The sequence below is a fragment of the Manis javanica genome, chromosome 3 (assembly GCF_040802235.1).
Source record: "Manis javanica isolate MJ-LG chromosome 3, MJ_LKY, whole genome shotgun sequence".
Classification (NCBI taxonomy): Eukaryota; Metazoa; Chordata; class Mammalia; order Pholidota; family Manidae; genus Manis; species Manis javanica.
In genome coordinates, this window is record NC_133158.1 from 199,184,856 (window position 1) to 199,206,244 (window position 21,389).

Genomic DNA, 21,389 nt, shown 5'->3' on the forward strand with positions numbered 1-21,389 from the left:
AAACTGATATTATTCTCTTCTCCTGGGGCCAAGCCAAACATGGTCAGCCACACACCAATGTTACTTTTTCTCCCTACATGCATGCACAGAATTCAGGGAAGGTTGGTGGAAATCATTTCTCTGGGATACTTTCAAAGTTCAGTCCACAAACTTTACAAGTTGCTAAATATATCCCAGTTCCCTGTGACAAAGCCACTGTGTTGCTCCCAGAAATCCTGGCTAAATCCCAGACCCCTGAGTGCAGAATCTGGGGTTCCTTTATTCTTGACCACCCAGCATCTCTAAAAATGCTGGCATATTACAGAAACCCAATAAAATAAATTTTTGTTAAATTGAAAGAAATAACATCCCAATAACCAAACATTCTCTTCTAGCTTCAGTGGCATCGTGGTATAGCAGCGTTTGTAATTTTAAAACCTAGTCTAAAGCTCCACTTTCCCATAAAACTGTGGCTACACAAAATTCACTGCACTCCCTACAGAGAGATAAGATGCTTCTATTCGGAGTAAATGCGTTGTTTGCTTACGGATATTTTTTAAACCCTGTATGGGAAAGTGTAGCCAAGGATTACTGGAGGTTTTACTATCCTGTCCAGGTGTTTTTGTTTTGCTTTCAATTTCGAATTCCCCCACGGGCAGCCGGGGAGGTGGGGGAGCACATTTAAAACATAAAACAACAGATGGTTTCCTCCAACACCTCCCTCAAAGTCGCCTCATGTGACTGCAGTGCACACTGAAGCAGCAGAGGAATCCACATTTTCTGTTCCCAAGTGTACTCAAATTAGACACAAACCTTTACAGCTCCAAGTTGCTCTTTTCTGAATTTTTCCAAGGGTTTAATCAGGGTTTCAGTTATACTTAATGCCTAGAGAACAAGAGTGAATAACAAAAGAACAGTATTAGGTCTCCAAAATAGAAAAAAAAAAAAAAACACATATTTCATTTCCCTCCTTCTACCCCCACCCAGAAATAAAATGAACGACATATTTAACTTCTTTATCTCATCCTGCCCATGCAACCATTAACTCACTTCTAAGGGTATGAACACACTAGATCTCCATAAATATTTTCAGTGAAGAGGGGGTGGAGCACAATGCCAGCAAAATGTGCACCACAGCCCAAACCCAGCTCTTTCTGCAGGGAAATAGCGGGAGAGTTGTCTATCAACAACAAAGGGGTCTATCACATTCATCAACAGAACACTTCTGTTTGAGATTTCTCTTCCTCCCCCTCCTCTGAAATTTAAAAGTCAATTACATTCCTTTATTAGTTATCAGACTACATTATATAAAGGGCTAAGTCTGTGTGGCTTTAAGTTGAAATGCATGCAGTCTGCTCTGCAGTACTGAAAATTCCTCGGAAGGATATAAGGCATATCAGCAAAGCAGGGTCCCTGGAGCTCATGACAGAGTAAATACTGAAGGGGCAGGTCGGTCAGATGGGAGCTGCAGGCTCCGACCACAACCGCACTAATTCTTGTATTGACCGGTTTGGGGCTCTTCATGTTAAGACAGAATCCACAATAGACAATGCTGAAAATGCAGATAAAAGGGACCATTTACCAAAGGAGAGTACAGTTAATAACAGTATGCTGGCAAGTAGTGGTTTTTCTCACCCTCTATCTCCAAGAGACCAGGAATGGCCAGAATAGAAAAGGAAACCTCAAAACACTTAACCACAACGTACCCTCCCTCTTTTTACAAAAAAGGCCCCCAGAAACGAAGTTTATAAGTACAAAAATAAAAAGAACAGGAAAGGATTCTTAATTCCACTGAAGGCTCCTCTGCAGTGTTTCATTACGTAGAAATCTCTCCCACGGAGATCACACATTCTAGGAGAAGATATTGCAAAAAAGCGATTATGCCGAGAGTTTGAACTCTCTTTCCCAAGACAGCCACTAGGTTCCACTCACCCCACCCTGATAATTTGTTACTTATGTATCTGAGACCTAAAAGAAAGAATCAAGAACAACAACTACTCCAGGGCAAGAGATCATCTTCAAAATATGGCAATTTTATCCTCTCTACATCGTGGACCAGGTGAACAACAACAGAAACCAGAGAGTCCCGTGCGCTGAGGACGGAGCAGGGACAGAACACCACCGCCGGGAATCCTGACTACGGAACACAGCAGGGAACGCCCCAACTTCCATTTGGGAGAGCGGACTGAGAGGCTCAGACAGACGTTTTAAAAGTGACCTTTCTGACACAACATCTTAAAATAATTGAAGACGCACTTCTGTGAGCACCAGAGTCACTTGTTAGGCCTCCACATCTGGATCTAACCCACTAGTGTTCCTGAAGAAACCTACGTACACTACATCCTCCATGGAGGCTGGCTCACTCAAGAAAGAAGTCAGCCCAGCATTACACAGGGGCTAATAAGTGCTCAGGTTCACGGAGGATAGGAAAGTGATTCAAAATCACGCAAATGTGAAACTTAACCAATCGCAACACTGTAATCAAAGTACCCAACAGGCACTCCCATTCTAAGTGGCCATCTCAACAGACTCTGTAATTCACGAAAGAAGTATGTGCTGAGCATTCAGTGTCAGGCGCAGGGGTATGACTGTAACCAGCCAGGGCAGTTCTTACATTTAAGGTAGGAGCTGAAAGATGAGAAGGAGTTTGGGGTGCAAAGAATAAGAGAAACTGTTTCCAGCCTAAAAACAAACAGCAAGGGCAAGGGATTAAGGTGAGAAGTTGGAATATCAGAGGAAATAGCAGAAGGCCAGTCTGCCTGGGGCATAAAGACGGAGGAAGTGAGTGGAAAGATGAATGAAGGCAGGGCCAGAGCACACGGAGCTTTGCGGGCTCAGGGAAAGGGTGAGTTTGCTTTGGGTATGAAGGAAAGCCACTGGATTTTAAGCACAGAATCCAGTGATGTTCAGGTCTTTTAAAAGATTATTCTGGCTCCTATGAGAAAAAGAGATTAGAGGTGAGAAAAATCAGACAGAGAAAGACATGTTAGGAAGCTTCTAGAATGCAAGATGTGTTGGTGGCTTGGAGTAAGGTACTGACAACAAAAACACAAGGAGGCAGATTTGAGAGAGATTGCAGGTGGAATCAAATTAACTGGTGACACATTACGTGTGGAACACATGGGGCTTTCCAGGCTCACTCCAGAATTCAGGCATGAGGAAGTGAGTAGACAAGACTACTGGTTATTCAAGTAGGAAAATTTTGAGGAAAAGCAGCTGGGAATAAGCACTAAGGGATCATGTTCAATTTGACACGCTTAGAGACACCTAAAAGACAAGTCAAACAGGTGGTCAGAGTCATGGATCACAACATAGAAAAGGAGCGCAGATCGGAGGTATAAATTTGGTAGTCATACATAAGTAGGTGACTTCTGGAGTCAGGGAAGTAGATGTGGCAGAAGACAGAGAGGAAAGGCCCCAAGCCAAGCACTCAGATCAGGAAAAGAGGAGGAGACGGCAGTGGAGATGGGGAAGAAGCTAAAAGGGTGTTGGATGGAAGAATCAATAGATTTAACTGTGTAAGCTAACGAGAAATCAAAGAAGGAATGAGACCTTTGCAGTACCCATGGAAAGGTGAGAGAAAGGGCCAGACGAGAGTTGGTTTAGAATCGAAAAGTGAGCAGCCATGAAGAGAACAGAGAAGAGGGTGCTGAAAGAGGGGGTGAGGTGAAGTGAAGGTATGTTTCCTTAAGACAGAAGAGTATTTAAGAGATGAGCGTACACCTAACTGCCCACAGGAAGTATCCAGAGAAGATGTCTCTGAACATGGGAGGAAGAAAATGCATCAAGTCTCTAACACAGGAGGAGATGGGGTGCTGTTTGCTGACCATGCATGGGTGCTGGCCTGTCACAGGCATAGAGACCCCTTCCTCCCTTGTAATGGAAATACGGACAAACAAGGGTCGGTGCAAATGGATTTGCAGATTTCATGAAGACACGGGGAAAGAGGTGCTACCAGATGACTTCTTTCTCCATTAAGTGCCTAGCAAGATCATTTACAGAAAAAGTCTGGATAGAGAAGAGAATGAATGCAAGAATCAATACAAACAGTGGACAGAGCACTTCCTGGAGAAACATGGAACATTCCTGGGCTAGGCTGCAGGCCCTCCAAGATAGGGAGGCAGGAGCTTAGGAAGACATCCATCTGCCTTCTTGTGAGATTCCCTTCCAGCAAGGCAGGGAGAAGGGGAGCAGTTAGGTTCATCCCTAATAACTGTTCTTCCAAGAGATGTAAACATGTCGGCATAATACAATGGGGTACACAGATCTGAGGCTGACACAGGGCAGAGAGCAATCCAGGCAACAGAGAAGAGGAAAGAAAGGCCCTCCATGAGCAGAGGGGACAACGGCAATTTCAGGACATGGAACTGCAAACAATCTGGTGTCACTGCAGGCAGAGACATCAGGAATAGGGACAGGAGGCTAGAAAGATCCAGCGGGTTCCCTGAGCAATGAGTTTGGGAAATACTCAGTAAATGCTAGATGTAGGCATTAATAACATGGACATATGAGGGCCTTTGTAAAGGCAAAGCCTAAAACTCCACACTCTGGAGTAAACACTGTCCTTCACAAATGGCTTAGGCCACAAAGAGGACACAAGAGCATCTTTAGGTCATTATATTTGTCTTCCACTTGGGGAATTAATTTGATGCACCATCTGTCTGACTTCCAAGGGCCTATGCCAATGTAGGAAAAAAATATTAAGGGGTTTCTCCCCCTTACTGTTTGCAGGTCAATAAGCAACTTTCCACAACAAGGAAAAAGTAGTTCTGACAGATCCCATTATATCCAATTCTTTAATAGAGTTTTGGTTTAAAATTTTTTAGTTTTTATAGTTCATCATCTTTTCCCTTCTTTAAGAAAGTCTGAGTATGTAACTTCTGAACTGAACCTTAGCATTCTATTCAAGAACAAAATAGTGAAGTAGCTACTAAATGCTTCAGGAAGGTAATGGTGCTGGTTAAGCAACAGAATTATTCTGTTGTTTATTTGTTTGTTTTCAAAATAAAATGGGACACTCCATGGAATCTCTCATTGCCTTTATAATTTCACAGAAGTATTACATATTTGTTAGTAATAAGTCATACTGAAGGGTTCTGAGGCCAAAACAGGATTCTTCTTCCCCAGAGACAAATGAATACCAAATCAAGGACTCTCCCTAAAACTCTAAAGGCAATTTCTGGTGATGGCAGTCCCCCAACTGGAAAGACAGCTGAAGTAGTAACACTGAGGAGCTTTCACATATTCAACACATTAGAAATCAATCAGATAATGTAAAGAGAGAAAGAGAAAGCAAAAAATAAAATGTGTTTTTATAACCCACATATAAGATTATATAATCATATTTTTTCCCTATAAAATACCTGAACCAGCCACAGAAAGTCATAAAAAGCCTTGACTAATGTGTCTTGGAAAGGATTTTGCATAGTCTTGCTTAAAAACAGAATGCATCTACATGAACACAAAATGTGTTAATCAGTTTCTCTCACCTTAGAGCAGGGGTCAACCAACTTTTTCTATTAAAAGGCCAGGTAGTAAATAATTAAGACATTGCAGTCATATGGCCTCAGCTGCAGCTACTCAACTCTGCCGTTGTAGCAGGAAAGCAGCCATGAATAGTATAAGATAAAATAAGCATAGCTGTGTTCCAACAAAATTTTATTTACAAAAACAGGAGGTGAGATGGGTCTGGCCCATGGACCATAGTTGGCTAAACCCTGCCTGAGAGAATCATCTTGAGTGTCATGGCTTAAGTGGTCTACTTACTCTTATCCAACTGTATTGTTTTAACATACATTACCGTATTTGGAGGAGACCAAAATTTGTGAGGGAGGGTGAGTGATGGATCACAGATCACACAGTTCAAGCAGCTCATACTAAGAAGAGGATTTCAAAAGTGGTGCCACAGAGTTTTCCTGGGATAAACAATCTACCAGGTTCCACTGATGAGAGGCAACTGCCCAAGTGTAAAAGGTATCTTAACAGCAATTTATGTGAATTTAATAGTGGGCTTTAATAGGAGCGTTAGCCCTAAAAATATGAGTTAACTGAAAGTTCATCATGAGCCAGAGGTGTCACAAATTGCCCCAGAAGATAATGAACACATACATAGCTGGCAAGTACTGTTCAAATCCAAACAAGGCAATCACTCCCCTGTGCCTATAAGCTGGGAACTATCTCAGCAGTATGATTACACATTTTAAGAGAGACATTTTCTAACTGGGACAAAGCTGGAATGTGACCAGAATCCTAAAATGGCTCAGGTGGTATGGGAAGGAAAAGAACATGTAGGGTGAACATGAAAGAAGTCTTTAAATATCTAATGGGTACTGCACAAAAGAAGAAAAAAACACTGATTCACTTAAAGAGGACGAAACCAGGTCTAGTGGGGAGAAACTACAGATTTGGGTCTGCTAATCAAGAGGAACTCAGTGACACCTACAGTGAACCAGGCAAAGCAGTGACCTCTAGCCCCTTCCATAAACAAGCAAAAGCTAGATGGCCAAGGTCCAGGGACACTCTATCCCGGATTCCGGCTCGGAGAGAAAGTCGGCCTAGGAGACCATGGAGATTCCTATCCATCACTACAATTCTGGGGTTCTACCGTAAGTTAGGAGGAGAAGTGCAAACTACATTTCAGTGTTGCCTTCCTTACAAAGCTATGACAGCAAACCAGACTCCAACAGAACTCTACGCTTCAAAGCAAAGGACCAGGATTACTACTTAACGGAATGGGGGGTTAAAATTTTTCCCACTAGTTAAGTCTGAAGGCCCTTCTCAGTAGACATTTGGATATGAGAACTCACATATCTAAAAAGGAAAGGAAAGGTGGGATGGTATCTTCACCTACCTCTAGGATTCAAGCTAGAGCTGAGAAATCTGTTGACAGTAACATCTGAGCAGCAGAAAATCAAACTGTTCTGGGGAGACAGCAGTGCTGCTACTTTAAATTTCCCCCACAGTTGATCCAAGGCTCAGTTCTGATGTAAATTCTATAGAGAATGAGGCTTAGAGCTAGAGCTAGAACATTCAGTAAAGGGGCAAAACTGTGTCCTACAATATCTGTGGATAAAGTGAAGGTTCCTACGGCCAGGATTCTCACCTGGCCCTGGCTGGCTAGCTCACTACACATGTGTGAGCAATGGGTTGTTGTTGACTAAAATAAAGAGCCCTGCCCAGGGCTCTGGGCGACATGGTGGCACGGCTGCAAGAGAGCAGATGCTAGAGTGGTGGCAGCGCCAAGGAGAGAGGCTGGCTGTGCAGACAGAGGGGCCCAGAGGCAGAGTCTGGCTTGCTACACGCAGACTCGCTCTGAGCGGACAGGATTCTAGTGACTGACCTGCCACCTGGAAATAAAGCTGGGTATAACCCTTTCACCCCCAAGAATGTTCTACTGTCATTTCTTTGGTCACATAGAATCCATAGTGAACTTGCCCAGGGCTGAAACCCATTGGCAAGACAGTAACTTTACTACAATTTTTTTTAAGTCACAATCTAGGTAAAACAGTGAATAAGTCAGTGTAAGTACTAAACATGCCTTTGTAATCACTCAGTACTAACAAGGATAGACTGACTCTCATGAAGCAGAAGGAATTATGTCCGTTCCCTGTGGCCCTTGTTATTTTAAGCCTGGGTCCAAATGTTCCTGACCCTAGAGGAATGCATATACTCTGAGAGCAAAGGAGAATTTCCACAGTTTTCTCCCATGACCTTCCAGAAACTTCCCATTTTATTAAAGGGAAAACTCTACTTTTTCAATCCCATGTCAAACAGCGGCAAAGAAACCATTCAGCAGAGACATAACTTCTTATTTTTCCTTGAAACAAAACCTGGGAAAAAGGTGCCACGGAACTACCATGGATATCTGAACATAAGGAATGTTGTTCCCAAAGCTGACCCTCAGGAAAAAAGGGATGTACCCTCTATAAGAATTCATATGGAGTTTCCCTAAGCAAAGAACTGTTTGCAGAATCTTAGCCTGAAAAGGCCTCAATCAGATCTACACTCAGATGCTTAGAGACCACGAACAGGTCTAGGTTACAAAAATAAGAGGAAGCTGGGAAAATTTAATAGCTATTCTGGAGATGACCTCAAAATAGAAAGTATCTCATGTTTTTGTAAAGATCACTTTAGAAAGAACAAGGTAAGTGGTTACATTAAGAAAGTTATGAAAATACATCTCAGGGATAAATTTTTCAAAGAGACTGTCCCAATGTGCTGTAAACAGGTACTTGTGGATTGAGAAAAACAACAGAAAAAGATTTTACAAGGTGTTTTACCTCAAAAAACTCTGACAGAGTGGCCATGAGGAACTCTGAAAAGCTGTGAAATTTTCAGAATGTGTCTTGTGATAAATGTACTCATTAAACAGTATCCAGAGTTGAGATATTATTTTTGTGAAACAAGTGGGGAAAAATACTCCTTGAGTATACACTGGTATTTAATCTTAAAATATGGACACATATCTAATCAACTGAATAATGAAAGTAGGTATCTGATGATCTGGTAGACATATATATGCCAAGTTATGTGCATACAAGCTCGCCAAAAAAACTTGTATTTAATCTTACCATGGGAAAATAGTTTTCTGCGTGCCTTACAATCAGGCATACACATTACAGGTAGTGGGTATCTGCCCTTTGGGGCTACCCAGCACTTGAAACACCCTCCTACATTTGAGGAACTCTCCTACCAAATGAGGCACAGCCCTCCTTGTACTATAAAAGCTGAAAATGACAGACAGACGCTTGCCCAGCCATCTTGCAGTGAGGTACTGGCACCTAACAGAGTCCCACTGATCAGATACTCCCACCCAAGACTTTGATTTGGAAGCCACTGCTTCAAAACACCAGTGACCTGAGAGTCTGGTGGGTGGTACCAGCTGCTGGGGTCCAGAGGCAGCCATTCCACCAACAGCCACCAGGGGCAGTGCATTGCTGGCAACAGTGGGGGCTGTTTCTCCAAACCCAGCTCAGTGGTATGATGGGGGTGGTGCGGGGGAGGGGGGGGCATCATTACCCTTGCCCAGAACCTTATAAAGATACTGCAAGCCACCTAATATTTTCTAATAAATTCCCTTTCTGTTAAAAAACAGCTAGACTATACAACCAATATAGACTATTTAAAAAATTTTAGAACCATGTCAAAATGCTTTCAGTACTACCCTTCTCAATATTCCTAAACCTGATTAAACCAAACCACTTTTCCCTAATTAGATTGTTTTCCATCCACCTCTTCGCCCCTCTAGCCAGTTTCTTCCTGTAGTACTGTGCCTTCCCCCGTCAATCGAGGATCAACTTTTAACTGGAAAATTTAAATGGATGATAAAGTTCTTCCACTTTTTTTAAACAGTTGAAATAATAAGAGAAAGAATAGAGAATCAAGACACTGATGCTGACAAGAAAATGAAAAAGTTTAATGGTTCTGCTAAAAGTCTCCTACCACGGTGCCTAACAGGAGGCAGACATATTCTCACCTGGGCTCAGTCCTAATAGTGCTGCTGGCAACCCACAGAAAAAAACAGTTCTCTTGCTACTCGAATATTCTCAACTGTAAAGAAAGAACAATACTTGCTCTCTACCTACTTGACACAATTAAGTAAAAAAGAAGTATGGAGTATCATGCTAGAAGCAATTTTGACTTCCAAATAAATAAATCCTTGTATGATATTTTATTTTTAAGCACAGCAGAAGCTAAACTAACCCTCTGCTAGGAAAAACTAATATCAAAGGAAAATTAAATTTTATAGTGGTAACAGCTCAAACTCACTAGCTAAGAACTACTGAGAACTGTAATGAACCCACACACACAGCTCTAATTGGAACATCGGAGCAGAGGTGCTGTAAATTAATTCCACAGAGTTTATACCTGAAAGTTAGGAGCCAATTAATATGAAATGGTTCCATGAATGTCTGATTCTTTCAGATATTTCAGACCTCAGCAGTCTCACTAAATAGCTGAGGAACTGTAATTCATAAAATATGTATTCCAGGTTCACTAGTTCAGTTACCACACTCTGCTTTCACTCAGTTTGAAAACAAAAAGTTCCCAATACGAGTTTTTATCAATTTTTAATCCTAACTCTGAAGAGCTTAAAACCTAATAAAACAAGAGGATTTAAGCTGAAGTTATGACAACAACTGCTCCCTGGTTTAATTCACTGTGTATTTTATCTATAACATGGCTTTCAAAAAAAAGGTCAGCATATCGTAAAAGTATCTTATTCTCTTAATGGCTACAAATACCTTAGGGTTTGTTAGAAGAAGAAAAAAAAAGGAAGCTTGCATCAATGTTGAAGGACATTAATAAAAAAGAGAAAGCAGTAATTTTACTCAAATTATTAAAATTAAATAGACTCCTCCACCTTATGCTTAGGAAAAATTGGGAATCTTCAAACAAAAGATATTGGGTATATAAGGAATGAGTTAACCTAACAAGGATCTGCAGAAATTTAACCTTGATCTTCCTTCCCTCTGCATGAGGGAATATTAAGGATCTAGCTTCTATTTTTTAAACAAAATAAATACTTGGGCAGAACATTATGAGAAGAAATGAAGCCCCGTGGAAATGAGTGAACGATAGCCTGACAGAAGGCTGTAAAAGTACCATGAGAGACTTTGGAATCTTGGTTTTTAGCTTTAGATAAGACAATATTTTACTTTCTGAAGTGAATGGTATATAACTCAGTGGCATAGCTAGAACTGGAACTTCATGAATAATAAGGCAATAAAGTACTGAATCGAGAAAAAAAAGAGAGAACTGTTCAGAAAAGAACACCTATGCCTTTGACCAAAGACAAAGAAGCTAGATCCCCAGTCCTCCTGTGAGGCCGGCATGAGCCCTCCTCCATGCCCAGAGAGAAAGAGAGGGGCACGGGGAAGGGGTCTTGAAAACTCATTCTCCGATACACGGCCAGCAGATGACCACCTCGGCCTGAACAAGGACCTAACTCCTCACTGCATCCTCAGATGCAGAACACTACCTAGTTCATAATAGGTATTCAAATACATTTGTTTTATGACTGGGATTCTAGCAATCTAGGTAAAGAAAGAACAGAGTTGTTATATAAATGCGACATTTCCTGCTGGTGGTCGTAGCAGTAACCATGAACACCTAAGCTGAGTCTCCTGCACACATTCTCTCTCATTCAAAACAGTCTGTTTCTGTGTTAGTCCAGGTCCTGTAAGAAGCAGACACCATGACAGGATTAGAAACACCAGACATTAGAGGAAAGGCCTGTGAGAGAAAATGGAGAGGGCACCAGGGGAGGCTGGAAGAGCTGTCAGACAGTGATGCAGGTCTGACCCCAGGGGAAGGAAGGGAGGTTGGCTGGACGCATGCTGGACTGCAGGGCGGTTCCAGGAGAAGTGCAGGCAGGCCATCGGGGACTTCTCGGGCCAAAGCTGCCTGGCAGAGGGCTCCAGAGACCCAAGAATGAGCCTGCTTTAGTATGTCTGCTCTGCTCAGTCACTGGCCGGGGGCAGACATGGGAAGCATGGCCTTCACCCTAAAGCAGTGACGGAACCACAGAGCAGATGAGATGAGTCCAATGGCTGGTGACACTCTGCAGTGGGAGACGTGAGCAATGCCTCAAGGCTGCCACTGCCTCCACCGTCCATGTCCTTTCCACTACACTGTTGAGCCACTAGTATTCCCGTGGACCTCTAGTAACCCCCATCACCATTTCAGTACTGTATTTCATTAAACCTAACATGCCACTAATAGTGAGACACCTCATTCTTACATATAATATTAAGAAAAAAATGCTAGTGAAATCTTGATTTAACACCTTAACAGTAACAACTCTTATATTTATTGGAAAAGCTCTTTTACAGATATATTTTAATCATGTATTCCTCTTATGCCACATAGAAAATAATCAAAATGTATTTAAGAGCTGGGAGGGTGCGGGTAGGGGGGGAATAGGGCATGACTGCTAATGGGTACAGGTTTTTTTGGGGGTGATAAAAATGTTCCAAAATTGATTATGGTGATGGATGTACAATTCTGTTTACATACTAAGAACCACTGAATTGTATATTTTAAATAGGTGAATTATATGGCATATAAATTAAATCTCAGTAAAGCTTTTTAAAATACATATATATATATATATATATATATATACACATATTTAAGATATTTCTAAAATTTCTTCAGAGTCCAACTCTTCCAAATCACTTTTCATCTCAATCACTAAGAAGTGGTTTTCCCCACCCATTTTTTTGCTCTCTGACATGAAGAATATTGGAGACACGTTATTTCCTTAAGGGGTGCTCCACCACAGTATCCAGGATTTTATTCCAAGATGATGGAACTACTCTTTGTGTGCTGGTCCTGGTACTTCTATGACTTAACCAGAAGGTCTCAACTGCAGTTCTCCAAAAACCACCAGGATTCCTGTTTTTTTCTTAAGTGGTCAAGTGCTTTGTTGGTTGAAAGATGGAGGGGCTACAGCTGTCCAAAGAGACCAGAAGAAATAACCACTGAATCACATTTTTTCACAGCTGCAACCTACTAGAGAGCAGCTATACAGATACCTCCCCATTTCACCCATGTTCAAAGGTGGAGGGGATGGGTATTAAATCTTATAAAGAGCTAAAGACGAGGAATAACGTCGTTGGGATGTCAGGAGACAGGAGCAAGAATCTTTTTTCATCTCTGTCATGCACTTATTTTGTGATGTGGATGAAATCACTCCACCTCCCTGAGTTCATTCCTCCCACCCCTTTTTTTTTTAATTTAAATGAAACTGTTAACAAGTTTCCCAAAGTTCTCTCTCAGATGTTTGTTTGAGGGTCCAAGGCCACACCTTTGCATCCTTCATGACAGGATCTGAATGAAAATGTTTTCCTCATGAAACTGGAGACTCAGCTGAACTAATTTTCACTAATGGAACCCCTCCTCCAGGTAAGACAATTAGATGAGCAGCCTGGTTACATTCTGGGGTTCCTTTGTGTGGGGGGGGGGGGGGCAGGGGGTAGGGTGTCTACACTTCACTCTTTCCCATCAGAAAAGCTAGTCAATTCCTCAGAAGCCAAGAACAGGCTGGAAGATAAGAAATATAGGAAACGTAAGTTTCAAGAAGGAAGTAGAATGTGATGAGGAGGTTCTGAGGCCGCAGATGATCACGAGTCACTGATACAGAGGATACTGAGTCATGAGGCGGCGCCTCTCAGGGGAAGGGGTCCAGGAAGGAGCCCAGGACTCTTCCCTAAGATCCTCACACACAATTCTGATTTGAGTCAGTCCTGACTGTGATCTCTAGAGGATTCTGGGTCAGGAAAAAACCCAGTTCTCAAAAGGTACGTCCCAGAAAAACAGGGTTTAACAATGACATTTGCATCTGAATGAATTATAATAGGTTGACAAGAAAAAAAAAAAGGATTTATAGGAAAGAAATAGTTCTGTCACATTGTAAAGGTCGGTTCCAAGCAGAAAATTTCTCCATAAAGTTAGGTCATTGACAACATGTAAACTAAACTGAGAAAGGTTTTCATAAGTAAGCTCAAGATGGATTTTTCCCCCATCTGAATGTGCCTGCCAACAGAACTCTGCATAAGAATGTGTCACTTTAGGGATAAAGAGGTATAACCATCCAATTATAAAATAAATTAGTCATGGGATGAAAGTATAACATATGAAAAAAATCAATGATATTGTAACATCTTTGTATATTGACAGATAGCAACTACACTTACAGTGAGCATTTAGTAATGTATGTAACTGTCTTGTACCTGAATCCAAAATATCACTATGTTTACACCTGAAACCAAAATAATATTGCCCAAGAATCTGCATTTCTAGTACATTCCCGATGACGCTGATGCTGCTGGGCCAGCGACCAACCTTTGAGACCCAATGCCCCAGAATGTACTAATATATATATATATATATATATAAATGAAAATTCCCTGTAAAAGGTCAAAGATATTTAGTTCATTTTAACCAATATATATTATTTTAATAACATTGTATCATTTCTGAAAGATTAAAAAAGGAAAGTCTGGAATAAAAGCACTGTCAAAAACTCTAGGAAATAGAGAAATCACTTAACCACGTTATTCTGGAAGATACTTGAGAAGATGAAAGAACTGTGAGAAAGGTATGAAGCAGATGAGACAAGGCTGAGAAACACCCACTGTGTCTTGCCTGCCTGAACCACCTGAACTATTAACAAAAGCCTTTGGCGTTCAGAAGCCCAGTGCCTTCTTTACGGGGGCATCCTCAGGGCAAACCACCCAGCAAGCTCTCTCTAGACTGGTGTTCCCACAAGAGTGAAATCTACCATGGAAAGAAACAGAAGAGAGGGTCTCAGAAGCCTGGAGTCCGTGTACACAGGGGCATCTTGCTCCAGGGGGGTAAGGGTGCAGCTGGCCGACAAGCTACCTCCTCACGACAGCGTGCCAGCCCTCTGGACAAGAAGGAGAAGCCTTCTGTGCAGCACCTGGACAGCTCTACCTTCTCTCCCGGGCATCCCCTCTTTCTGGAAGCTTTCCTCAACCTCTCAGGTGCCCTGATTTGCTGCAGCCCTCCAAAACTGAGCAGTCCTGTTCAGGCAAAGGACAAAAAAACTCAAAGAGAAAAGGACACATGGAGAGAAATAAATACAGTATGAAGGGCTTTTAAAAAGAACACCATAAACGCTGCGGCACTATTTTAAAAGTCCTTCAATTCCTGGACAGCTGCCCACCTCAGATAAGTACTCTGTGTCCTGCCATGCCACGGAGAACATCCCCGGAATTCTGGCAGTGAAGCACCACACAGGACTGTCCTCAGAAAGCAGGCACAGAAGTGAGGGGGCAACTCTGGCAACTGACCCTACCCAGCACCCCCACTCAAGACGCTCACTTTCATAGTCAAGGTTGGCAACGTTACCAGTTAAAATTATTATCTTGAAAACACTGTTCCTAAAAAAAAGCAGCATCGACCTTTTGAAGGGGCAACACAACCATTCGTAGAAATTGGGTTTCTGTGCATGGAGGGAAACATTTTCTGACTTCCTAGACTGACCTTCTTCCCACTTCTCTCCCCCATAATTTATTTTAATTTTAATAGCTACAGAGCTGGACACTAGTGGAGGGATATGCAAACATGCAAATCCCCTCTTTCCCAAATTCAATCAGTTTTACCCTCAAGGAAGAAGCTAGTGTTTCACTTCCGTTTTTCCTGGGCTAACTCTAGATTCAGCAGGCGACTCAGGTCAGAATGACGCCTGCCCACATTCCCCAGTGACTCTAGTACCACAGCCCAAGCTTTCAGCAATCCTCCCAGAAGGGCAGCTAACTACTCTGCCTTTGTCTTCACAGCACCTGGCACAGTGCTCGACGTGTACCAGGCACATGACACTATTTGCTGAACTATATGTATCAGGCCTGTTGAGGTACACAGATTAGGAACAAAGAAGTTGTTGCTGATCATTGACTTCCAGACTGATGACTTTGTCCCTTAGAGCCCTATGTCCTATTTTAACACTTCCTTAGAAAACTGAAAGCTTTAAGAAATATACTGGCATTAGTCTTTGCCTTCGAAAACACAGAACACACATGAAAAAATTTTTTTTTCACATTTTACTGATTCAGTCTTAATTACGAGTATCTCCTGGCTATGCTGCAACATCATTTAATTTAGAACTTCAGAAAATAGTCATTGCTTTTCAAGACAAAGTGACTGCTAACATTTTGTTAAATTCTTGGAACCAAGTTTAGAATATTTCTACCTCTTTTTCACAGCTGTCATCTGGCATTCATCTTTTAATACATGGCTTTGAACATGATGGTTTATAACAGTTTAAGGTAAAACAAAAGTTCTTAAAAGGCCTCAGAAGGCGCTGGCATCCACTTTAGCAGCTCCAAGGCCCTCCTTATCTCCTTGGCACTGGTTGTGGGGGTATGAGCTTGTGTAATTCTTATCTACAAGGGCCCTTCTCTGAACCACAAACTCCAGCTCAAATACGACTTCCTCCCTGACCGCTACAGGCTGAGCTGCTCCCCGCTCCGTGCAGCCCCACTGTGCACCTCTGCTGCTGTTCTCACTGCACTATGTTTTAAAGCACTTTTCTCCAGGTATTCTCCAGGACCACACTGGACACCTCCTGAGGGAGACATCTTTTCTTATTCAAAGTCTGAGGCCGGTGTCTAGTAAAGCATCAAAAGTTTGTTTTTTTTTAACTAAGTGTTCAAAGCTATTTCAAGAAACGAAGGTAGCCACAATGATTCTATGCAAATGTTACAGTTAAAAAAAAAAGTGATCAAGATTGGATAGAACCACCCAAATAATCATTGGTATGGGTTAAATGCCAAACTTTTTCATTTTGTTAGTAAATTTTTTATTAGAACTCAGGAAGTAGTACTATCTTAAAGGCCTTTTAAGGCAAATAGAAAAGTATCAGGAATGCTGGGAAGAAGAAAAACCAATAGATTAAAAGAGACTTAGAAACTTATCAATCAAATGCAGTGTTTGGACCAGGTTCAAACAAACCAACTGCTAATGGGGGAGCAGAGGTGTAGGGGAGGATAAAATGTAAATGAATGCAAGAAAATGCTGAATTCTTCCTAATATTAAGGGTTATTTGTTTTTAGGTGTGGCAAGGATATTGTGGTTCAAATAGTTATCTTTAAGAGTTCTAATGTATTTATGGCTGCAACAATATGATAGTGGGCTTTCTGTCAAAATAATGAGGGTGGGGAGTGAGGGGTATAGAAAACAAGATAGTTGTGTGGCAATGGTTACTGAAGCTGGATACTGAGTACATGATATAGTTTAATATATTTTTATCTCCTTTTAATGCATGTTTGAAGTTTTCCAAACTAAAAAGTTTTTTGCTTTAAAAAAACCCCTATGTGTCCTGTTTATTCTATGGTTGGTCATGGCTGGGCCCCTCTGCCATACTGCTTTTTGGCTTTGAACAGTTTCTTGCTCTCCAGAGTTCCTTGCTCCCCAGAGGAGTTGCTGGATCATGACATACTGTCCCGTTCCTCTGTGAGGCCGACTGCTCACACAGACTACATCCTATTCCTGCTTCTAACCCTGCACTGGACACCCAGCCCTGCCAGCCTCATCCAACCTAAGACAGAGATCCTATCAACCCCCAGCACAGTCTGTGTGCTCAGATTCTACCCAGTACCTGGCAGACAAAAAGAGAGCAAATGCATATTTGATGAGTGCTCCCAGAAAAGTACAACTAAATATCAAAGAAGGTTGAGAACAAGAGTTGATACTATTAACATAAACTGAGGCAGTGCACTTCCCTCACCACCCATACCTACTCCATGTAGTATAAAGGGGACATCGTAGCACTATTTTTATCCACTGTCACATTTAAACTTCCCAAAATAGCTGAAAAATCAGTTTCTACAGGATCACATGAATAATGGTTGTATATGTCAATCTGTGCCAGAAAAAACTTCATATGTAGTTACCTCTTCAGTATTTACAACATATGTGAATTACCTCAGAATGTAGGGTGCAGTACAAATTACACTAGGGCTTTTAGAGGCCATATGTCCCTGTCACTTTTAAATCCACATCAGTGCCCTCCTCTACTTCCTCACCTACTGCAACTCTACCAAACAGAAACCCCCACCAGCCACCACCCAGGAAATTACAGTGACATCTAGAGAGCTGGCTTCAATGACAGGCGGTTCAGAGCGCCTGGTTCTATCATGTTCCACTCATCCTCTCAGCTGCCATGTGATCTTGGACAAGGCACTGCCTCAGTTTCCTCATCTGTAAAATAGGAGGCAATGACAGAGTCTATATATAGGATAGATGTGAGAATTGAATGACTTAGTATTAGGTAAACAGCTTAGGCCAGTACCCAGCACAGAGCAAAAGTTGTCTCAGCTATCATGTTCAGTATTATTATATTACCACATCTGAACCCATCATATGCTTTTACTTTAACATAAATCTAGTAGTACCCACTTCCAAGAACATATCAAAAATAGTTTTCATTTCTTTAAAGCCCAAAAAAACTGGTCAGAATAGTGTGTGACAGTCCAGGAGCAATTTTACTGTGAATCTTCCTTGAACAAATGAATTAGGAGGGAAAAACAAGCTTTTAAGAAAGGCAGGTAAATATTATCCAATACTCTCAAAATTCATTGTTGAGTATTATATATTCAGTGGCTACTATCCAAAACACAAGAAATAACAAGTGTCAGTAAAAGGGAACCTTCCTACACTGCTGCTGGGAATGTAAATTGGTGCAGTCACTATGGAAAACAGTATGAAAGTTCCTCAGAAAACTAAAAATAGAAATGCCATATGACCCAGAAATTCCTCTTCTGAGAATTTACCTGAAGAAAACAAAATCCCTAATCTGAAAAAATATATGCACTCCTCTGTTAACTGCTGCATTATTTACAATTGCCAAGATACGGAAGCAACCAAAGTGTCCATCAGTAGATGAATGGATAAAGAAGATGTGGTACACGTATACAATGGAATATTATTCAGCCATTTAAAGGATGAAATCCTGCCATTTGGGACAACAGGGATAGACAAAGAGGGCATTATGCTAAGTGATACAAGCGAGGCTGAGAAAGGTAAGTACCATGATTTCACTTATATGTGGAATCTAAAATAATAAAACAAATGAACAAAACAGAAACAGACTCACAGACAGTAAGAAGAGACTGGTGGTTACCATGGGTGAAGGGTTGAAGTGGATGGGTAAAACAGGGGAAGGGGATAAAAAGGCACACAATCTCAATTGTAACGTAAACTAGTTATGGGGACGACAGTACTTCATAGAGAAGATAGTCGATAATACTGTAATATCTTTTTATGTTGACAAATACTAATTGGGGTGAGCATTTAATGATGTAGGTAACCGTTGAACCACTTTGTCATATACTTGAAGCCAATATAATATTGTATGTCAAGTATACTTCAATAAAAAGAAAACATCCATCCAATGCCCTCAGCATAGCGCCAGGCCCAGTGGAAGGCAGCTATTATTATTACAGTTGTGATCATGAATCTCATGGCAAAGTAGATTTTAAAGACTTTAAGGCCCAAGTTCTCTCCCTCTCCACACAGCCTAGAAATCTCCAGAAGGATAAGTCAGGCCCTGCTGTCCCTCTGCCTTTATAGAAGCTTTTCTGCTTCTAAGTTCTTGATCTATTAAGGTTCTGCATGAGGTTCAATTTAAATGAAAGTGCTCCACTGCTGACAAAAATCTAGAAAGCACTGATACAGGCCAAACCACTATTTTACAGATTAAGAAATGGGGCTTCAGTCTAGAGGTCCAGCAACTCATCCAAGATCTCACCACAGTCAGGACCACTGTGGAACTAGAAATCTGGGCTCCCAAAACCTCACCTAGGCCACTTTCCACTACTATGCACTACTTCACCCACAGATAAATGGATCAAAATTTTACCAAAACCAGCTTCTAAACCCAGATGCTCCCTACATAAAGTTGGACTTAACTAATTTACAACCCACAACTCACCATAATTTCTCTCTGTTCTTCCAGATTCTTCAAAAAATTAGAAAATTCACGTAAGGAAGCATCTATAAAGAGAAAGGCAGGATTATTTGGCAGCCAACGTGAAGAAAAGCAAGCCAGAACCTTCTCTCCACCTACCTATGCAGCGTTCATCATCAGTCTCTGCATCACCGATAAACTCAGACTTAAAGTCCCTGAGTGCGCGGGCAAACTTCCTCTGCGCTGCCGAAAGACCTAGAGAAAAAGACTTATGATTACCTAGATCCTTGCTGGCAGTCAAGGCTCAGAAGAAACGTCTTCCTCCTGAGCTCCCTGGAACTGCAGAGCTCTCTCCCCTCTACCGCCACCTGCCCTTCGGCCCCCCGAACACCTCAACATTTGTGTGGAGGCACAGCCCAACTGCCCTGCCAAGGGGCCTGTTGCTCTCTAGCTGGCCCGCTCTCTGGGTTGTTTCTGGCTTCTATTCTATACTCAGGCACAAGGCAGGTGCAGGAGAAATGTTTCTTCCCTCCCCCACCCTCCTATGCCTCAGGGATCCCAGGGCTTCCCACTGTTCCCTAAAGCTCTTTCCCTTTCTCTGCTCACTCAGGTCACAACTTGCCCAATTCAAAACTTCAGGCTATGATTAGGAACACACCCGCCTGACAGTACCTGCCAGACCTTGACGAGATCTGGCTGGCTGCCAACATTTCCAATTTGAAGTCTCAGAGCTCAAAGTCATCCAGCCAGAAGCCCTTAACTGATGGTGAACGTCAGCCAGAGAAACCCAGAAGGTTTTAAAAGTTTTCATAGGCAACAGCAGCAGGGAGGTACCTGACAAAGCTTAAATAGTAGAAAGAATTTCTTATGGAAAAGACCTATAGGTGTCCATCTTTTTTATTAGAGATTAACTTTAAGACAAAGCTTAAATGGTAGTAAGAATTTCTTACGGAAAAGACCTATAGGTCCCCATCTTTTTTATTGGTGATTAACAGAAAATAGAAAACTACTTTGTGGCATTATTTACAATAGATATGGAAGCAACCTAAGTGTAGATAAATGGATAAAGAAGATGTGGTATATATATATATACACACAATGGAATATCATTCAGCCATAAAAATGAATGAAATCTTGCCATTTGCAACAACATGTATGGACTTAAAGGGTATTACACTAAGTGAAATGAGTCAGAGAAAGACAAATACCACACGACTTCACTTATAAGTAGAATTTTAAAAAACAAATCTAACAAACAAAACAAAAACAGACTCATAGATACAGAGAACAAACTGGTGGTTGCCAGCAGTTAGGGGACTGGGTGGGGATGGACAAAATAGGTAAAGGGGATTAAGAAGTACCATCGTCTATGTATGAAATAAATAAGATAAAGAGATGTAATACACAGCATAGTGAATATAGTCAATAATATTGTAACTTTGTATGGTGACAGATTTAACTACATTTATTGTGGTGACCATTTTGTAATGCACATAAATATTGAATCACTGTATTATACATCTGAAACTAATACAATATTGTATGCCAATTATTCCTCAATAAAAAAATAAAGAGAAGTATATACAAACATAGGGAAAAAAAACATTAGAAAATAGTGGAAAACCCGACATCTAAAACAGGCAAACATTTATTTTATGGGCCACATACCATGTTAGGCGATATATATATTTTTTAATCTTACTCAATAGTCTTTTAAAAGTACGTAAAATAAAGACTATCTACATTTTACAAAGGTGTGCTAAAGCTCAGATCAGGTAAATAATCTGCACAAAACTGCACAGCTACTACAAGAGGAAAGGCTTGGTTCTACTCCAGAGCCATTTGTCCAAAGCCAGTGCATCCTGCCACTGATCTAGGAAGCTGTTCACAGATTCCTGCATTTCTTAGGGCTCCTGTCTCAGTGCAATAAATACTGACAGACTGTGTTAAAGTAAAATTTCATGTCAAAGCAAAT

At 41.3% G+C, this 21,389-nt stretch overlaps 1 protein-coding gene across 6 annotated transcripts in view; it reads right to left on the minus strand.

The window, feature by feature from the left end:
• Positions 1–21,389, minus strand: part of ARHGAP10 (Rho GTPase activating protein 10) — a 275,052-nt gene that overhangs the window by 185,718 nt on the left and 67,945 nt on the right. For 4 of the 6 annotated variants that reach the window (XM_073232593.1, XM_073232592.1, XM_073232594.1 and 1 more), the window contains exon 2: positions 793–864. In XM_073232593.1, the coding sequence (XP_073088694.1) occupies positions 793–864 (72 nt within the window). Of the gene's footprint in view, positions 1–792; positions 865–19,438; positions 19,501–19,573; positions 19,670–21,389 lie in introns of all 6 variants that reach the window. The other 2 variants (XM_073232595.1, XM_037024646.2) reach the window with 1 other exon arrangement.